This window comes from Meleagris gallopavo, chromosome 2, assembly GCF_000146605.3.
Source record: "Meleagris gallopavo isolate NT-WF06-2002-E0010 breed Aviagen turkey brand Nicholas breeding stock chromosome 2, Turkey_5.1, whole genome shotgun sequence".
NCBI classification, from domain to species: domain Eukaryota; kingdom Metazoa; phylum Chordata; class Aves; order Galliformes; family Phasianidae; genus Meleagris; species Meleagris gallopavo.
The window spans coordinates 103998084-104016747 of NC_015012.2; the positions used below are offsets into that span (position 1 = coordinate 103998084).

General features: G+C 51.7%; 2 protein-coding genes across 4 annotated transcripts in view; one reads left to right on the forward strand and one right to left on the reverse strand.

Moving 5' to 3' along the window:
• Positions 1–482: 482 nt before the first annotated feature.
• CCDC25 (coiled-coil domain containing 25) lies at positions 483–12293 on the forward strand. 2 transcript variants are annotated; one of them, XM_003204568.3, is made up of 9 exons: positions 484–599; positions 3942–3989; positions 4794–4833; positions 5971–6022; positions 6873–6948; positions 7504–7607; positions 8702–8904; positions 10157–10202; positions 11384–12293. In XM_003204568.3, exons 1-9 carry the CDS (start codon positions 485–487, stop codon positions 11411–11413), a joined length of 714 nt encoding a protein of 237 aa, XP_003204616.2. In that variant the 5' UTR covers position 484; the 3' UTR covers positions 11414–12293. The 2 variants fall into 2 exon arrangements, with proteins under 2 accessions (XP_019468904.2, XP_003204616.2); XM_019613359.2 differs by lacking the exons at positions 10157–10202; positions 11384–12293 and having other exon boundaries at positions 483–599; positions 8677–8854.
• A 1375-nt stretch (positions 12294–13668) lies between these two features.
• The window catches only part of SCARA3 (scavenger receptor class A member 3), a 5621-nt gene continuing 625 nt past the window's right edge, over positions 13669–18664 (reverse strand). Inside the window, exons 2-6 of one of the 2 annotated variants that reach the window (XM_010708048.3) lie at positions 17778–17834; positions 17519–17638; positions 17116–17214; positions 15789–16832; positions 13669–15153 (exon numbers count right to left, since the gene is read on the reverse strand). In XM_010708048.3, coding sequence (XP_010706350.1) covers positions 14714–15153; positions 15789–16832; positions 17116–17214; positions 17519–17638; positions 17778–17834 — 1760 coding nt within the window. In that variant the 3' untranslated portion in view covers positions 13669–14713. Of the gene's footprint in view, positions 15154–15788; positions 16833–17115; positions 17215–17518; positions 17639–17777; positions 17838–18664 lie in introns of both variants that reach the window. The other variant, XM_010708046.3, reaches the window with a different exon arrangement.

Sequence of the window (18664 nt, forward strand, 5' to 3'; positions counted from 1 at the left end):
CGCTGGGAGCTGTAGTTCGCAATGCACGCTGAGACTTCGAGGCTTGGGAAGATCTTTGCCCTGTTACAAAGCTCACAACTCGGAGTTCGACTGAGGCGCTCAATCTAGTGAAATTTACAAGGACTTAACTAGCGAGAGCTACAGGACCACGCTGTGAGAGCCCTCCGTGAGGCTGCAGTCCTCACAGAGGTCCACACGCTCAGGAAATATAAAGCAAAACAAAACGCTCCGGTTCGAGCTCCGAGTCCTCTCCTCAGACAGAGAGAAAACGCTCCGCGAACGCACACTTCGTACAGAGCCGCGGGAAAGACCTGCCTATGCGCGAAGCGACGTGCCGGCACTGCTGCGGCGACCAGCGTATGCCAATAATCTCGCCCAATCACGTGTTGAGCGTCTACGCATGTGTATAACGGCCCCTCCTTTCACATCCGGGAGACTCGGCTCATGTTTATTACGTTTAACGCATGCGCGGCTCTTGGTGCGCATGCGCACTGCTCCCTTCCGGTCTCTAGCCAGGAGCGGGCAGCGGTACCGTGAGAAGCCCGGGCGGGTCGGGGTGGGCCGCGCCGCCGCTATGGTGTTCTACTTCACCTCCAGCGGTGAGTCCGCGCTGGGAGGGGTGGTTTCAGGCCTCTCCTTGCGGGTCACTGTGGGAACGGCGCGTTCCCTGCACGGCAGTGGGGCTCCTCGGCCTTCTTCACTGTGGTGTTCCCCATGGAGGCCTCAGCGTGTGGTGTTTCTTCCTCATATCTGACCGAAGTTTCCCCTCCTAAGTACTGAAATGGTTTTTTTTGTTTTTTTTTTAAGCACTAAAAGGTTCATTTTTTGCGTGTGCCCCGGATCCTTTCAGCAATGTATAACCACAATGTGTTGTCCATGTGTGGTTTTTACTGCATCCCTATAAGTTTACAGGCTTGGGGCAGAGTGGCTGGAAGAGTGTGTAGAGGAAATGGACCTGGGGGTATTGATTGATGCTCGGCTGCACGTGAGCCAGCGGTGTGCCGAGGAAGGCCAATGGCATCCTGGCTTGCATCAGCAATTGTGTTGCCAGCAGAAACAGGGGAGTGATTGTCCCCTTGTACTCAGCTCTGGTGAGTCCACACCTCGAGTACTGTGTCCACTTTTTGGCCCCTCGCTGCAAGCAAGACGTTGAGGCCCTGAAGTGGGTTCAAAGAAGGGCGACAAAGCTGGTGAGGGGTCTGGAGCACAGGCCTTATGAGGAGCGGCTGAAGGAGCTGGGATTGTTCAGTCTGGAGAAGAAGAGGCTCAGGGGAGACATTATTGCTCTGTATAACTACCTGAAGGTTGTAGTGAGCTGGGGATTGGCCTCTTCTCTTGTGTAACTGGTGATAGAACTAGAGGGAATGGCTTCAAGCTGCTCCAGGAGAGATTTAGGCTGGACGTTAGGAAATATTACTTTTCTGAAAGAGTGGTCAGCCACTGGAATGGGCTGCCCAGGGAGGTGGTGGAGTCACCGACCCTGAAGGTGTTCAAGGAGCATCTGGATTTTGTGTTGAGGAATATGGTTTAGTGAGAACTGTTGGTGATAGGTGGATGGTTGGACTGGATGATCTTGAAGGTCTTTTTCAACTTTGGTGATTCTGTGATTCTGTTCTTATAGCATTATCTGCCTCAGTTCTGGAGATGAACTTCCTTCTAGAGAAGCTCAGGAATGCCATTTCCCTCAGGCAATGCTCAGCAGTGCTGCCAACAGCCCTCCCATCAATCTGCTTCCAGGATCCCATTAGTAGGGCAAGAGATTGTAGCCCCAGGTGTAACCTGGAGAGGTTCAGGTTAGATATGGGGAAAAAAATCTGCTCAGAAAGAGTGGAGATGCAGTGGCACAGCTGCCCAGGGAGGTGGTGGAGTCACCATCCCTGGAGGTGTTCCAGAACCATGGGGATGTGGCACTTGGGGACATGGTTTAATGGGCAGAGGGCACAGCAGCTTTGGGTGGCACTGGGAGTGGCAGAGCTGCCGTAGTGCAGCACAGTTAAACCTGCTGATGGTGTAAACCATCTCCTGTATTGAGTTTAGAAGATTTCTGATGTGTTTTAGTCATAGAAGAGGACACAGTGAGAATGCCACTGTAGTTTGTTTAAGCTGTGTTGCACTATTATTGATGTATACACTGAGTTTAATTGCCTTCGCAGCTCAGAAAGCCAACTACACCAAAAGCAGCGTGGCCAGCAGGATCAGGGAGGTGATCCTGCCCTTCTACTCTGTGCTGTGTGACCTCACCTGGAGTGCTGGGAGTCCTCAGTACAGGAGAGACATGGAGCTGTTGGAGTGCATCCAGAGGAGGGCCACAAGAACAATCCCAGGGATGGAACAGCTCTCCTATGAGGACAGGCTGAGAGAGCTGGGGTTGTGCAGCCTGGAGAAGGCTGTGGGATGACCTGAGTGAGGCCTGTCAGTATCTAAAGGAGAGCTGTAAGAAGGAAGGAGGCAAACTCTTTGGCAGGGTCTGTTGTGATAGGACAGGGGGAAATAATTTCTACTAAAAGAGGGGAGATATAGCCTGGATATAAGGAAAATGTTTTGTTGTTGGTTGTTTTTTGTTTTTTTCTTACAGTAAAGGTAGTGAAGCACTGAAATGGATTGCTCAGAGGTGGATGCCTCATTCTTGAGGACACTCGTGGTCATGCTGGACAGGGCTCTAAGCACCCTACTGAGCTGTAGATGCCCCATTTCATTGCAGAAGGGTTGGATGAAATGTCCTTTAAAGGTCGCTTCCAATTCAATTGATTCTGTGTTTCTAAATGATATGGGCTGAAAGCATTGACCTGCTAAGGTTAAGGTAGTGCTCTCCCACTCTTTTCAGCATGGGCTTCATTTTCATGAAATCACTTCATATCTGAGCATATAATTTTATGTTTCTGTGCAGTGTCTGTGTTCATGATGATCTCTCATTCTCTGCACTCCTCTTCCTGTGTGTTCAAGGTAGATTTTTTTTCAATCTTTAACTCTCACCAGTATGGAAATGCAAATATATGAAATGATTCTATTTCCTGTTGCCTTATTACCAAACATTAAGTAACCAAACGTTACTTAAATAGCAATAGGTTTCCTTTGAAAAGCATTGCAGTGGCATGAAGCTGACAGTCTGCTCTCAGCAGTCCTTGATGTTGAAGTAGGTCCTTATTGGTGGAAGCCAAATTTCAGTGCAGAAGCTAGAACTGTGACACTGGTAGATAGGTTTCTGTCACCATGGCATTGGGATTTTCCTGCTGCCTGTACAATACCAGAGCATTTTTTAAGCAGGCTGCAGCAGGACTTCCTTGGCTGTGGCACCCTCTTACTGCAGCCTCCATCTCTCTGCTGTGCTGGCTGTCGATCCAGGTTTGCCAGAACTGGAAATGCCTTTCCTGCATTATGGAATGAGCCCTGAAGAAGAGAACAACATTGCTCAAAGTGCCCTGAAGGGATGCAGATAGGACAAACGAGTCCCTGGCTGGTGTTTGGCTAGCTTTCAGTTGTCTGGCAGATCTTAATCCTCTCAGCTCCCCCAGGGAGGTGAGCATTGTGCTGCTGCTTTGAGGAAGTGAGTTTGTTTTGCTTGACCACACAGAGAGTTAACAGCAGACTGTAAACACAGCGTTGGCATTCCTGGTTCAGAGCCTGTGTGCTTAATTGGACAGATTGTATCTGTGTAATTGGATAATCCAAACCACATGGGTGCTGAGGGTGTTTTGCCCGACAGCTGTTCTATGCTGGATAATCTTCAATGGAAACTGCTGGAAAGAGCCCCCAAAGATCTCTGAAGTGTATATGATGAGGTCTGGAGGAGCTGCAAAACAGTCCTGCAGCCTGCAGGAGGGAAATGGGATGCATGAAACAATTCTCAGTGTAATTTCTTTAGCCAGAGCCAATGCATGGCTCAGTCCTTGCACGGTTTGTCCAAAGCCCTTTTGATTTATTTTCCTCTTTCTCTTCCTCAGTTGTTCCGACCGTTTACACCATTTACATGGGAAAAGACAAGTATGAAAGTAAGTATGCTGAAAGTATGTATGCTGATGGATGGGGCAGCTTGCCTGGGGTTAGGCCTGTGGGTGCCCAAGGTTATTTTGAAAGGATGTCTCTTCATTTGTTAATTTGGTGTACTTGAAACCGTGCAAATCATTCTGAGTTACTCCTCTGAAATCCACTGTGCTGCTTTTAGCTTGGATGGGTAAACTTTAGATGCAATGACTGGCTTCAAAACAACTGAAAACCAAACTAGCTGAAAAAAATAAGCCGAGACGGCCTTTTCAGATCGTGTCTGATGACTTCCTTCAAGTCAGCCTCCCCCTTCCCTGCTTCCTGTATATTTTTCCTCTCCCCACTGAACATTGGTAGCCCAGAGGCTCCCTGTGTCTGTCCTTCCCCTCAAGGTGAAGGTTCTGCTTCTGCTGCATCTCCTGTTTCCACATCAGGAGGCAATGTGAAGCCACAGTGCACAACATGCAAAGTGCTTGGCTGTCTCTCTGCCTGAAAGTCTTCTTTTTAGGCTGATATTTGGAGAAACAAATTTTCACGTAAAACTGTCCACGTGTGACAGAAGGAGAGGAAGAGATGGAAATTGGGGATCCTCAGTCTCACCTCTCACCCACACTGTGTGTTCTTAGCATACTGATTCCTGGCATAGCTGCATGCAGCTGGGTGCAGTACTAAACCCTCTCTGCTTCTGCTTGATCCCCTGCTCTGACTGATCAATAGAGATTGATTTCTGCTCTGATCAGGTCTCTGCAAGCAGTGTGATTTGTTGGTGATGAGGTCCTGTGCTTTGCTCATTGCCATTTTTCTTCTTGCAGATGAAGATCTAATAAAGTATGGCTGGCCTGAAGATATCTGGTAAGTCCTGCAGCTCTGTGCACACCTTCATAAAGCACACTGCCTCTCTTGGTGCTGCTGCAATCCAAATCCCAGCCCTCGTGCTGCCACAGGCACTGCAAAGTCCGCTTTCTCCCAAACCACTGAGCAGTTTAAATGCATTCCCGAGGTGGAGATGGATTTTAGCAGCTCCAGGTGCAGATGCTCAGATGCTGTTTTGAATTCATTTTCCTACATCTCCCCTGCTTTGTCCATTGACTCCTGGGGTGGGGTTTCTGGGGGTTTGGGGAATGCAGCCAGAAGCTTCCTGAGCCACAGTGAATGCTGTACCTACAGAATGTTATCTTCTTCCCAAGTATCTTTTCCTCTGCACGTGCTTAGTGTCGCCCCTGTGTACACTGTGGATTTCTGCTGTCCTATCCTGTACAGCAGCCGTGGAGTTTGAGTCTGTGAGCAGGAGACTTTTGACATTTTTATTCCTCTCAACTAAAAGCTGCGTCAGCTTTCAGCACACCCACAGGGCTGCGGTCAGGCTGGCGAGAGGAAGCACTCCATCTCACATGGGTTGGTTTTGGCTCACAAGATCTCATCAGAAAAGAAAAGCAAAATCAGGGGAGTTCCCAATCCTGGCAGCAGCAGTGGGTGGCGTCTCTGCTGGCTGATTCAGACCCCTGCTTGTGCCTGACCCCTGTACTGACAGCACGGTAGCCGACAAGCTCTGTACGTTGTCAGCAGTAAACTAAGTGGCAAAAAAGATTTTGCTTTGATTGAGTAACACGTTGGTGTAGCAGCATCACATGTGTGGTCAGGAGAGACACGGATCTGTTGGAGTGTGTCCAGAGGAGGGCCACAAAAGTTATCCGGGGCAAGGAACATCTCACGTATGAGATGGACAGACTGAAAGAGCTGGGGCTCTCTCAGGATCTAAAGGGGGGCACTAACCCTTCAATTAAGAGAAAAATATGTGGCTGTGATAAAAGCACTCAAATGAATCCATCTTGTTTGCACACGTGCATCCTGAACATTTTTGTAGACTTGTCCACGGAGAAGCTGCTCTATCAATAGTTAGGAGGTAATCTTTTTTCAGAACAGATGACTGCCATCTCTTACCTCCTGCTAAACGTGTGATTTTTATTTTTTTTTTTATTTATTCTGTAGGTTTCATGTGGATAAGCTCTCTTCTGCACATGTGTATCTTCGGTTGCACAAGGTAAACCTGTGATGTGTCCTTAAAAAAGCCCTAAATGGCATTCACCTGTATACTACTATGCAGTCCCAGCCTGCAGTGGGCCCTGTGGGTGAGACCAGCTGAACTCACATGAACACTGAAGTTCACAGGCTCCTTAAGGGTGCAGAATCACAGAATGGTCTGGGTTGGAAGGGACCTCAAGGATCGTGAAGCTCCAACTCCCCTGCCACAGGCAGGGCCACCAATCTCCCCATTTAATATCAGCCCAGGCTGCCCAGGGCCCCATCCAACCTGGCCTTGAGCACCTCTAGGGATGGACGGGGCATCCACAGCCTCTCTGGGCAGCTGTTCCAGCACCTCACCACTCTCCTAGTAAAGAACTTCCCCCTGACATCCAACCTGAATCTTCTCTTCCTTAACTTCAAACCATTTCCCCTTGTCCTGCAGTTATCTACCCTTTCAAAGAGTTGATTCCCCTGCTGTTTGTAGGCTCCCTTTAGGTACTGAAAGGCTGCAATGAGGTCACCCCGCAGCCTTCTGCAAATATCCATCTCTGTGAGGAAGCTGAATTACAGCTTCCATCACCAAATAATGGTGGAATTAGAGGGAAGCTTCATGTGGCCCAGCAGAACAAATGGTTTCTGACCTGGCATTGGGTATGTGTCTGAAGGAGAAAACCAGAGTGCACATCACTTGTTTCTCTCCTTACAAATGCTGTGAAAGATCTGGTAAAATGTCAAGAGGAGGAGGTGTTGGGAGTGTTTGCAGGGCATCGTGTCCTGCTCCTGGCTGTGGTGTGCTCTTTTGTGTGCTCCTCAGTCCCTCCAGCCCCTTCTCACTTGCACGGCTGATGTTGTGTGCTCTGTCACAGGGGCAGACAGTGGATGACATTCCTAAAGAAGTTCTGATAGACTGTGCCCACCTGGTGAAGGCTAACAGCATCCAAGGTGGGTCTGCTTCCCATTGGGGGTGGGAGCAAGGTGTTTGTTGTGGGTGTTTCTGCTCCACACGAGCATGTGTGTGAACAAGGCATCTGTGAAAGCTGCTGCTCTGTTCTCTGTTAAGTCAGTGCCTGCTGGTCTTATGGGAAGCAGATGTCACTTACAGCTGCCGAGGCTGCTTGTTAGGCTTTCAGAAGGAGGAGTTTTAAATCTCTGAAATTCCTGTTTGTGCCTCCATGCTGCTGCCTGAGCCAGAGAGTCCTTGCAGGCTCTTCCCTCACACCACCTTGGGGCCCCCTTCCATAGCAGTCGCTCTTCTGGCAAAGACAGCTTCCATCTGGAGTTGGTTAGCACTGCTTGCAGCGCTCGTGTTACTGCAGAAATTGATGTTGTGGTGGTTTTTGTTTCACTGTAACACTGGAAGGAGTTCTCCTTTTTCTTCTTTCTTGCCTCGTTAGTAATGCTGGTGACAAGAATAACTGTCGGAGTTTGCATTTGCACAGAAGTCTTTCAGCTGGGAGAGAATAGAAATGCTTCCATCCTTTCTCCTCTGCTCCCCAGGTTGCAAGATGAACAACGTCAACGTGGTGTACACACCATGGACCAACCTGAAGAAGACTGCAGACATGGATGTGGGGCAGATTGGGTTTCATAGGCAGAAGGATGTAAGTGTTTGCTGCAAGCCAGCAAGAGTCACCTGGTGACAGACCATCACATTTCCAGTTAGCAGCTGGATGGGTTATCTTCAGCATTTACCCTAAAGGAAGGGAATCATCTAATTCCTGAAGCTTGAGAGAGATCCTTGGGGCATGTTTAGGCTTACCTTGCCATCAGCTGGGAATGCATGCTCGATGTTACCCTGTGGCAGAGTGTAGCCTGTATGGGATGTTTGCAAAAAGCAGTGCAGTGTAGCTGATTGGTCTCTGCTAAACCTGAATGCTATCACATGTCTGTTCTATTAGCTTGAATTTATCTGCACTGCAATCATCTCTGTACGAGCAGTCAGTTTGGATCAGCTTACAAACACCAATGTGATCAGATGGCTGGAAGGGCCCAGATGAGCTTGCGGTGCAGTGGAGGGCTCAGGGGCATCTCTGAGACCTCCATTGCTGTGATGACTTTGCTGTCTCTGCTTTGGACAATGTTTCACCACAGTGCTACTCTGAATTTGTTAAACCTGTTATAAGGCAGAGCTTCTTAGCTTTGCTGTGGGGTCAGTCCAGCACACTGAGCTGTTCCCAGCTCTGAGCTGTGTTCCCAGGTGATGTTAAGCATGAACTGTGGGTATGCAGCTTGGCTGCTGGGATAGAAAACTCTCTAGAGATGCAGTTGTTTGACTAAAACAGGTCCATACCAGGGCAGGAAATGCAGAAAACACTGAAAACTACAGAATTAGCAACATGTGAGTTTCCCTTCCCCAAACGGTTGGTGGAGACCTGCTGACACCTCCTCAGGAATCAGCAGAGACAGGTTTTTTTGGTTTTGTTTTTCTTTTGGCTTCTTTGTTAAGGCATATGCCAAGAAAACAAATTAGACACGCTTATGGACTCAGCAGTGCTTGTGCTTGTTAGCTGTGGGCCTTCTAGTGCTGTTACACAACACATTGAATAGGACAAGGTGGCTGTGATTTCCCTTCGCATCTGTTTTTTTGTAGGATTCAGCCACTTGTAAAGTAGAAATAGGGCATTTTCTTTCCATAGACAAAGTGCCAAAATAAAAGTATTTTTTTATAAGGATCATAGTTCTTTGCACTCCAAAGGTGAAAATGCTGACGGTGGAGAAGAAGGTGAATGAGATACTGAACCGATTAGAGAAGACAAAAGTGGAACGTTTCCCAGACCTGGCTGCTGAAAAGGAGGCCCGTGACAGAGAGGAGAGGAATGAGAAGAAAGCCCAAATCCAGGAGATGAAGCGGAAGGAAAAGGAAGAGATGAAGAAGAAGAAAGAGCTGGAAGAACTTAGGTAAGTCGTAAATTGCAGTGCCAATGTTGAGCTTCTGTGGTTTTCATCAGCACTAGGGGAGAGTTATGGGTCAGCAATTTCTGTGTAATGGTTGGCGCAGCATTACTCAGTGTTCAGCTGACCTGCTCTTGCATAGATGTCTGCATGGCCCAATGATTCCCTTTGTCTTTACAATAAATGCATTTCCCCCTTTTTTTCCTAAAATAAACCTGGATGTTAAACCATTGTGAAAAGAAAGGACGGTGTCTTTTGAAATCTGTCCCTGACTTGGGAGAAATTGGGTGAGCCACTTGTCTCTATGGGATGGGAGCAATCTATTGGGTTCCAGCTTTCAGCTTTGTGTGAGTCTTGGAGAGCACTGAGCTACAGGCAGAGTTCTTCAGCTTCCTGTTGCACCACCGTTGTTAATGAAACGTGTGATTCCTCAGTTTTCCTCTGTAGGCAATTGCATGCTCCTTTGAACACCAAAAGAGGAACGGTGCTTTAAAATGTCATATTGACCTTTCTGTCATCCAGCTACCAAACCTGCAGCAGCATGGGGGAGCTCATTCCTCCCTCCTGCCTGCCCCATACAGACCTGGACGTGCCAGCTGGCCAAAGGCCTACTTTAAAGCACAAGATACTTTATTGTAGCAAGTTGTATTTATATGTGAATGATAGTGAGACTGGAATTTGAAAAACTCAAGGACTCAACATGTGTAAAGATCATAATGAGAGCTTTGGAAAAACAACATCAGCACCAGGAGGCACATCTGTGCTGTTGAGGAAAGGCTCTGCCTTCCTGATAAGCCTTGCTCCAGAGCTGCCCCTTCATCTCCCAGAATGAAGGATTTTCTGCCTCCTGGTGCTGTCTAGCTGGTAGCTTCTGAACAAAGCTGTAGAGGCTGTTGAGATGAGTCTGCCTAGCACCTGTGCTTTCTTCAGTTGTTTTAAATAGCTAAAGAGTGTAAGATAACTGGAAACTAGATCACAGAATCAAAGAATGGCATGGATTGAAAAGAACCACAATGCTCATCTAGTTTCAAGCCCCTGCTATGTGCAGAGTTGCCAACTACCAGACCAGGCTGCCTAGAACCACATCCAGCCTGGCCTTGAGTGCCTCCAGAGATGGGACATCCACAACCTCCTTGGGATAACCCTGAGTTCAGAAAGGAATTGGTTTTTTTGGTACTTGATCCTATTTTATCAAAATGCCTCTGTGTTGGTGGCTTTTGAAAACATATCTTGTAAGATGATGTCATTTCCCTTTCAGGAGTTACTCATCGTTAATGAAGGCCGAGAATATGTCCTCCAATCAGGTGAGAGCTGAGTGATGCCCACAGATACTATTCAGAGGCAGCTGAAATTCAATGCAGGATTGTGACAGTCCAGCTCTGCATTGCAGTCTGGTTTTAGTGACTCCTACATGACAGTGCACATCTCCCTTTGCCCCTTCTCATTGAAGGACACTGCCACTTTCCTTGGCTTTCAGAGAAGGCCCTAATGCTTGGATGTCTCCCATGTGGAGTTTGTGCTGCTGGTGATGTGTACAGAGCCTTCTCAGTCCATTTCCACCTGAGTGAAGGAGCAGGGAAAGCTATAAGTGGGGCTCCAGGCTTTGACTGTCCTTGCCTGGGAGCAGAAGGGTCATCCTGAAGGTAGCAGAGATTACTTTCAGCTGCCATCTTGCTTTTTCAAGGGAAGCAGAAAATGCACAATGTATGAAGGATGATAGTTCAGGCAGGGATGAGTATAGGTTCTGAGGGGCAGAGAGGAAGCTTGAAGTGATTTTCTTACAGAGAAGTAAACAACTGGGAGGAGCACAGGGGGGAAATGAGGAGGTGGGTCACAGGAGGGCTTGGGGCTGAAGTTGAGAAGAGGTCCTGACGTGCACTGGGTGTGTCTGTGCTTTGCCTGAGGTCTGGCTTGTGTACAGCTTCCCCTTGGTGAAGTCTTGGGCAAGAAGATCTTGGACCTCGTCTCAGTGACCCTCAGTTGAAAATGTGCCTTTTGTAAACTGTTAAAGGAGCTTGTGGTTTTCATGAGCTCTTCATTTTCCTCTTGGCCAGCATGCACATCCCCTCTGAGAATTAAGTGTTGAAATGTGAGTGCCTCCTGACGCACTGCTAGGGAGAGGAGTGATGGAAATGCAGCACCAGGGGTCTCCTCCTCTCAGCTTCTGAGCCCTGCTTAGTGCCAGGCTGCTTTCCTTCTGCTGGGTCATGAAATGGGATGACCCATGAGGCTGCTTCTGAAAGCCCCATCTCTGGTTCCTCTCGGATCACAGCAGATGAGCTGCAGCTTCAGGGACAGCAAAGAGCAGCGGATATTTCACAATGCAGAGCTTCTCTTGGTTCTGCTCCCGTTCCAGAGCTGCTCTAGGATGTTTTTACTGGGATGGCAGGAAGCCAGAATAAATGGCAATGGTGAAATCCTGCTGAATACACCATTTCACCATTTTCCACTTTGCAATGATCCTAATGTGTCTTTCTTCCCACAGGATGGCAACGATTCCGATGACTTTATGTAAATAAAGTCGCTCTCCTTTCTCAATCCGAGGTGGTTTGGGATGTCTTAATGTCACCGTTGCTAAGAATGCCAAAAAATCAAACCAAATAAGTGAACTCTGACTCCATTTCTTCAGAAGCTGGTAGATTCTCCTGGTGTCCCGACCAACCCTGAGCCATGGACAACTTCTGGATGGAGGAGATCTCTGTGTCTGCACATACATCTCTTTTTTTCAGGGACGTAGGTGTAAGGAAGCAAAATTGAGTTTCAGTTCTACAAAGACGATGATATTTATTCTAGAAAAGAGTTGCTGTAGCTTTTAATTGAATGAGATTGAAAGAATTTGTGCTGTCTCACTGCTGTCCTGGCAGCTTCGTGCTTCTGAAAGAGATGCCATTAATTTGGCATCGCTGATGAGCCCCGAAGCCACGCTGCTGGCTGCACAGCTCTTATCTCTGTGGTGGTGAAAGGCAGCAAAGCAAGGAGAATTCCCCCAAAATGTGGAGTTTCCCATTTTGACAAGCTCGCAGCTGCTTTGCAGACCCACCTGGCAGTAAGTGTGGCAGTTGCTTGCCACTTGTTAACCACAGAGCTGCAGCTGGTGAAGGCTTCCAGCTGATGGTGCAACCTACATAAGCATGTCAGTGTGGGCTGTGATACCTGCCTTCAGCACAGGGTGAGAACAGCCCCACGGTGTCATTCTTTTGAATTACACTTTGTTTCTGGGCTGTTTCTTGGGAACCTTCTCTTCAGAGAAAAGCTGACAGAGAAGGGTTTTATGCAGCCTGTCCTGTTCAGAGCTCTCTGTAAGGTTTTGTGGATAAGTCTGTACGAAGCTATCACAATAATTGTTGCAGCACATGTATATATGTTATGATTAAATTCATACCGGGCTGGTAAAACGTGCTGGTGGGTGAGGGGAATGGGAGAGTGGAACTGTGGGTGGTGAATTTGCTTGAGGGAGTTTCTAGGGTGGGGGCTATGTATGCAGCCTTTCACCCAGAGCTGGGCCCTGCCGCTTGGTGTTCTCCCCTCAGAGCTGCTGCCTGACTTTCCCAGGCTGCTTGAGGGATGTTTTCTGTCCCTCCCAGCTCTGTTTATCTTTCCTTTCATTCTACACCAGGATGAGAAGAAATGCTCTGCGGGCCTGCTGGCAGCAGCCAACAGAGCTCAGCTGCTCCTGGGCTGGGTCACAGCCCCCCCTCCATCCTGCATCCCATCCCGTGATGGCTGTAGGAGGCGGATGTCTCCTCCCAAACAGCTCCACGCTTTGGAAAAGTGCCTGAGCTGTTTGTTATAGGCTGTGAGAAGGTTGGTGGGGTCCCGGGGCATGGTTTTGGGATTGCCTTTCAGTCTGGTTAGGGCAGGAGCATCCTCCAGCTGTGTGTCTCTCCAGGACATGTCCCAGCACAGGGCTGAGTTTGATGGGAAGAGCAGAAGGGAAGAGCCCTTGGACCCACACAGAGAGGAGTTTATTGTTACTGTAACTGAAATGTTAACCAGAGTATTACAGTTAATCCAAATGGATTTAATACAGCAGGGGAAAAAAGAAACCACACCCTGCTACAAGTTCCAATGAATAACGGGGCCGGGCAGAGTGCGAGGTGCTGGGGGGGACGTGGGTGTTTGTCCCCCACCCATCCCTGTGCAGCCGCCCCGCCACTGCCATCAATGGGGTCATTCACAGGATGGGGGTGTTGGCCAGGGCTCGCCAGCAGTGCTGCAGCTGTCGACTGTTGTGCTTGGCACCAGTGCCCGCCAACGGCTCTGGTGTCCTTGGGAGTTTAGGGTTGGGCAGTGTCCCTGTGGGCATCGCTGCCCATGGGCTGTGTGTCACTGTCTTCTGTGTCAGGGTGATGCCCGGATGGAGAAAGTGAGGCACACGGGGGTGGTCAGGGCCGTGGCTCTTTCTTGTTCATGCCTGGGGTGCTCAGGTGGGAAAGAAGCTTTTTCCAAAAGATTTTGGGTTGCCTGCGTTAACCAGCAGCATCACAGCTCTGCAGCTGTTAATTCTGAGATGAAAACAGGAAGCTGCCGTGCCAACAGTAATAAACGGCCCTGTGGGCTGGGACCTGTGCTCCAGGCAGGGCTGGTGGGGAGGGTGTGGGGCTCCCCGTGCTGCGGGCTATGGAGGGTGGCAGGGGAGGAGATGGAATGCGGATGGGAACAGTAATGGTCTGGGATGGAGATGGGGATGAGATCAGGAATGAGGATGAGGATGGAACGGGAATAGGAAACTGGGATGGGATGGGATGATATGGGATGGAGGAGGGGATAAGGATGGGAATGGAGGTTGGAATGGGATAGGGATAGGTGTGGTATTGGGAATAGGGATGGGAAGGGGTGGGATGGAGGTTGAGATGGGAACAGGAATGGGGACAGAGATAGAATGAGATGGAACAGGGATAGGGATGGAATGGGAACAGGGGTGGGCACAGGGACAGGAAGAGCTGTGACCTGAACAAACCTCTGGAAAACAAAGTCAGAGCTGCTATTGGCAAAGGCCTATTTCTCCTAGGAGCAGGCAGTGAAGCAGGGCTGTGTGTGCAGGTGTGCATTCTGGGGGCATGCTGCACCCCCACAGCGAGGCTGGGGAGAGCCCGAGCTGAGGCTAGGTGTGGGGCTGGCTGGTTTTCCCCAGCTCCGTGTTGCTCTTGGCACCAAGGCCCCAGCTCGGGTACCTGGGGCCTCCAGCTGCCCCCTCCCTGCCCTCTGCCAGGGAAAAACAACCCACACCCTGCCCACCAGCCTGGGATGTGGGGACATCTTCCAGGGGCCCTGCTTTGGGGCCAGGAGGGGTTCTCCATTAGAGATGGCAAGTGCATGTGCACATCTGCATGAGCCTGCGCCCCCTGCTTGGGGACAGCTCTGTGGGATGCTCCCTTCTCACTCCACCATCTGTACTACACCAGTGCCCCCAGGTTTGGATCTGGGCTCCTCCCCAGCCCTCCTGTACCCCACATCTCAATGTCCCAAAGGCAGGAATCACTTGTCCCCATACAGATTTATTGTGCCGGGATTACATTGCTGGTGCAGCCAGGGAAGGAGGGGTGAAGGTGGCTGGAAGTAGGGCACAAACCAGCTGTGCCCCAGCCCATACAGGTCCTCGTCCGGCGGGACCCCAAGCCCCAGGACTCTGCAGCCCACTCAAGAGCCAGGGACCAGCCCCGTGCACCCCAAAAAGCATCATGCTGGGGGGATCTGGACCCCCTAGGGTCCTTCCTGCCCTGTCCCCAGGGGCTGGCAGCAGGAGCAGGGGATGCTCTCAGAGCTGGAAGGAGTTCTTCCATCCCAGTGCCATTAGCATGGCTCCAAGTCTGCATCATGGGCCAGGAGGACCGGGGGGACCTGGCGGTCCTGGGGGGCCTCTCAAACCAGGGTCTCCTTTGGGACCCATGGGGCCGATCTGTCCCACAGCCCCGGGGTTCCCGGGGAGCCCCAGTTTTCCTTGAGGACCAGGGGGTCCTGTTGGTCCTGGTCCCCCCTCTGGCCCTGGAGGACCCACATCTCCCTTGGGTCCCATCTGTCCCCTGGAGCCAGACTGCCCAAAGCTGCCCTTAGCGCCCTTGAGGCCGGGAAAACCCTTTGCACCCAGGGGACCCCTTTCCCCCTGGGGACCAGGAGGACCAGGAGGTCCAGGGGAGCCAGGGGGGCCTGGTGAGCCCAGGCTGCCCACGTCGCCCTTCTCTCCTTTGCTTCCTGCGGGACCCTTGATGCCAACATCACCCTTGAGGCCGCGGGGACCTGGGAGGCCTGGCACACCTGCGGGAGGAAGAGGGAAGGGTGAGTGTGATGCATGGGGTATGGCATCACAGAGCTGTAACAGAGGGCCTGAGGACACTATGATTGCTTCTTCCTGGAGTTACACTTTTGGAGCCAAAGGCAGCAGGGAGCAGTGCTCAAAAGGGCTGAATTTGGTGCTCCTGGCACTGCGGAATAGGACTGGGAACAGTGGTTCCCTGCCACCACGCTTGGGAACGCAGGTGGATGGATGTCCCCAAGCCACTGAAATCCCCATGGGAAGCTTCAGGCATCCTTGTCCCGGGCTGTCCGTGCCCTCCCCACCAGGACCAGCAGTAGGGTCACCTGCACCAAGGGGAAAGCTGCAGAGTGCAGAAACATAGAAATGTGGCATTTAGGGACATGGATTGGTTTAGTGGACATGGTGGGGATGGGTTGGAGTTGGACTTGGGGATCTTAGAGATCTCCAGCTGGAATGATTCTATGAGTGAGCATGGTGGTGATGGTTAACAGTTGGGCTTGATGATCCTGGAAGCATTTTCCCACCTTCATGACTCTATGATTCCAAGACTCAGCCTCCAACCTGCCTTCCCCTGTCAGGCACAGCCCCCAAACCCAACAGACCCAACCCCAACCCACGCTGAGATGCTCCTCACCTCGTAAGATGGTGATGTTCTTCAGCATCTCCCCATGCCGGACATCCACCACCTTCATCTCCTCCATCACCATGGACAGGTTGCGGATGTCGAAGTCAAGCCGGGCACTGAGCAATCCAAAGCGCTCCCGCAGAAGGTCTGTGGTGCCCTGGACCAGGCTGAGGGACTTGTTCAGGTAGTAGAGCTCCTCAGCATGAGCATGGAAACCCAAAGTGCAGGAGAGACGCACATCATCCAGATAGCGCAGCATGCTGTGCACGTGGCTGTCGGTGGCGTTGATGTTGGTGAAGATGGTGCCAATCTCAATCTCATGCGAGGCCATCCGGCCTTCCAGCGTCTCGAAGCGCTCAGCCGTGCGGTTCTGCGCATACTTGGCGTGGTAGCGCAGGTCGTTCATGTTCTCCTTGTGGTCATCCAGGAAGGAGGAGATGTTGTCCAGTTGCAGCTGCAGCCCCATCACCTGCAGCACCAGGTCATGCATGCCCTCGGCGTTCTGGCCCACCTGCCGGGCTGCAGCACCCATGCCAGCCTGGATGCTCCTGACCAGCTCACCCGTCTCGGTGGAGGTGGCCCGCAGTCCTGCAAAGAGCCGTGTGTAGTTCTGCCACTCGGTGACCATCTTCTGCAGCGTCAACGTCTCCTCGTCCGTCTTCCTCTGGATGAGTTGGATCCAGTCAGAGGTTTGCCCCAAGGTGAAGTTGAGCTGCTGCATGGCGGCACGCACGTCAAAGCGCTCCTGTTCCAAGCCCTTGAGTGAGCCATCAAGCTGGGAGGTGATGGCCCGCCAGCCCCCCAGCTGGGCCACCAGTTGCCCCACGCTCTCGTTCAGCCGTCGGGTGGAGGAGGAGCAGTCGGCCACCTCGCTGCTGATCTCGTTGCTGCTGGATGAGAGCGTGTCGTGGGTGCGAGAGGTGCGGTCGAGGAGGACCTCCTGAACCAAGAGCATCTTCTGGATCTCCTCCAGCTCACCCTGCAGCTTGCCAAGCTCCTGGCCCAGCTGCCCTGTCTCCAGGCAGAGGGAGCAGTTGCCTGAGCTCTTCTCATCTGAAGGGAGGACAAAGGGGTTCAGCACTGCGCTGCCAACCATGGAACCCCATAGCTCACCCCACTCCCCATCCCCACACCACCAACCATGGGAACCACACCAAAATTCAACCCATGCTCCCTCCCTGCATCGCCAACCATGGGAACAACCCCGTAGCCCACCCCATACTCTGTCCCCACACAGCCAACGATAGGAGCCACCCCACAGCCCACACATCATCCCCGCAGACCCCAGTGATGGACACTGAAGCCCCAGGGCTGGGGAGAAGCTGTGCAGACTCACCCAACTCCTGGAGGTCCTCCTGGATGGACAAGATCTTCTCCTCATAGTACATCTGGGCCGAGCTGATGTCTCCAGAGATGGAGTTGACTTTCTTGAAGACTGTGGAGGGAAGGTGGGCAGTGAGTGCACAGCCATCACCATTCACATCAAAGGGCTTGGGAATCCCACAATGTCTCCAAAGGCTTTCTGATCCTCGGTGGGGTCAGCGGGACACCCAGAGCCACACAGCACCTGAAGGACACTCCTTCACCCCCACACATCTCCATAGATGGGGTCCCTTTACTTTGTCACTTTGGGAGCTTGAGATTTGGGGCTGCTTCAGCCCCTCTCCATGGAACCCAACTATTTCCCATGAAAGGGAAAAGGAGGGAAGGAGCCAGCCCCCAGCCCTGCCTGTGCTCACCCAGGGCAGCCAGCACGGTCACGGCCACGATGAGCAGCACGGAGAAGACGTAGAGGACTTTGACAGCCGTCTGCAGGGACAGGTTCTTCTGACACTGGCTGCAGCCACCCCGTGCCCTGCCTGAGCAGGAGAGGGATGGATCAGGGTTGTACCACAGAATGGATTAGGGAGGGAAGAGGGATGGATCAGGGATGGACGAAGGGATGCATCAGGCCTTTGCCCCTGCCTACCCCATGGATAAGGTGGCCTCGCTCCTTACCATTTGCTCGGTAGCAGAAGGATGGCATCTCCTCCTCCTCTCCTCCCACCAGGTCCTCTGCTGAAAGGCAATATGAGGAGCAGGTCGGTGCCACCAGAGCCCCAGCAGGGCTGAGGGGAGAGCCCAACTGCAATGACACCTTCCTCGGTGAAAATCCCTTCCAAGGATTCACCAAACCCTTGCACAGAGCATGGAGCAGATCCAAGCCCCAAAAGGAAAGCGGTGGCTCCCCAAAAGGTGCTGCAGTCCGATGTCACCACAGTTCTGGGGATGTCACCCAAAGCCTGGTGGCTGCTCTGGTTCTGCAGGACTTGGCCAGAACCTCTGAGCCTTCTTCATTCCCAAAAATATCATTTCTGAGGTGTCCCATCCCTGTGTTTTGCATGGCAAGCATAAAAGTGGATACAGGGCCATCCCCCAACCTGAAGGGCCTTGCCTCATCCCAATGGGCAGCTGGGCCACAATGTGGGGGGCAGTGAGCCCAGGACCCCCTCTACCCCAAGCATTCTGCATGCATGGCAAGCACCACAGATCCCCCGCGTCTTGCCGATACCCATCTGAGGACTGCACACAATCAGCCCCGCAGCTCCGCAGCCTCCCCCCTGCCCAAGCCCTCCAACCTGCCCCACAGCCAGCTCTCAGTGCTGAGGTTGCTGCACCGAGGGTGCCGCGAGGGGCCGCGTCCCATGGCCGGAGTGCCGCACCTCCAGCATCCCCTGCTTATAAACCCTGCCTCCCCCACGGAAACCCAGGGCGGTGGTGCTGGGGGGGCCTCCCTCTGCCTTCCGCGTCTCTCCTGCCTAATGTTGTCCCATGTTTGCTTTTCTGCTCAGCGCTAGGCTGTGAGGAGGAGGTCTGCCCTTTCCCCCCCCTCTCCCCCCAACCCC

What these genes read in the sequence shown, in the direction of transcription:
- CCDC25 (XM_003204568.3), top strand. Translation starts at nt 485, where the DNA reads ATGCGCACTGCTCCCTTCCGGTCTCTAGCCAGGAGCGGGCAGCGGTAC. An exon ending in TGTATCTTCGGTTGCACAAG is followed by an intron (nt 6,023 to 6,872) that starts GTAAACCTGTGA and finishes GCTCTGTCACAG; the next exon opens with GGGCAGACAGTGGATGACAT. An exon ending in AAAGAGCTGGAAGAACTTAG is followed by an intron (nt 8,905 to 10,156) that starts GTAAGTCGTAAA and finishes TTTCCCTTTCAG; the next exon opens with GAGTTACTCATCGTTAATGA.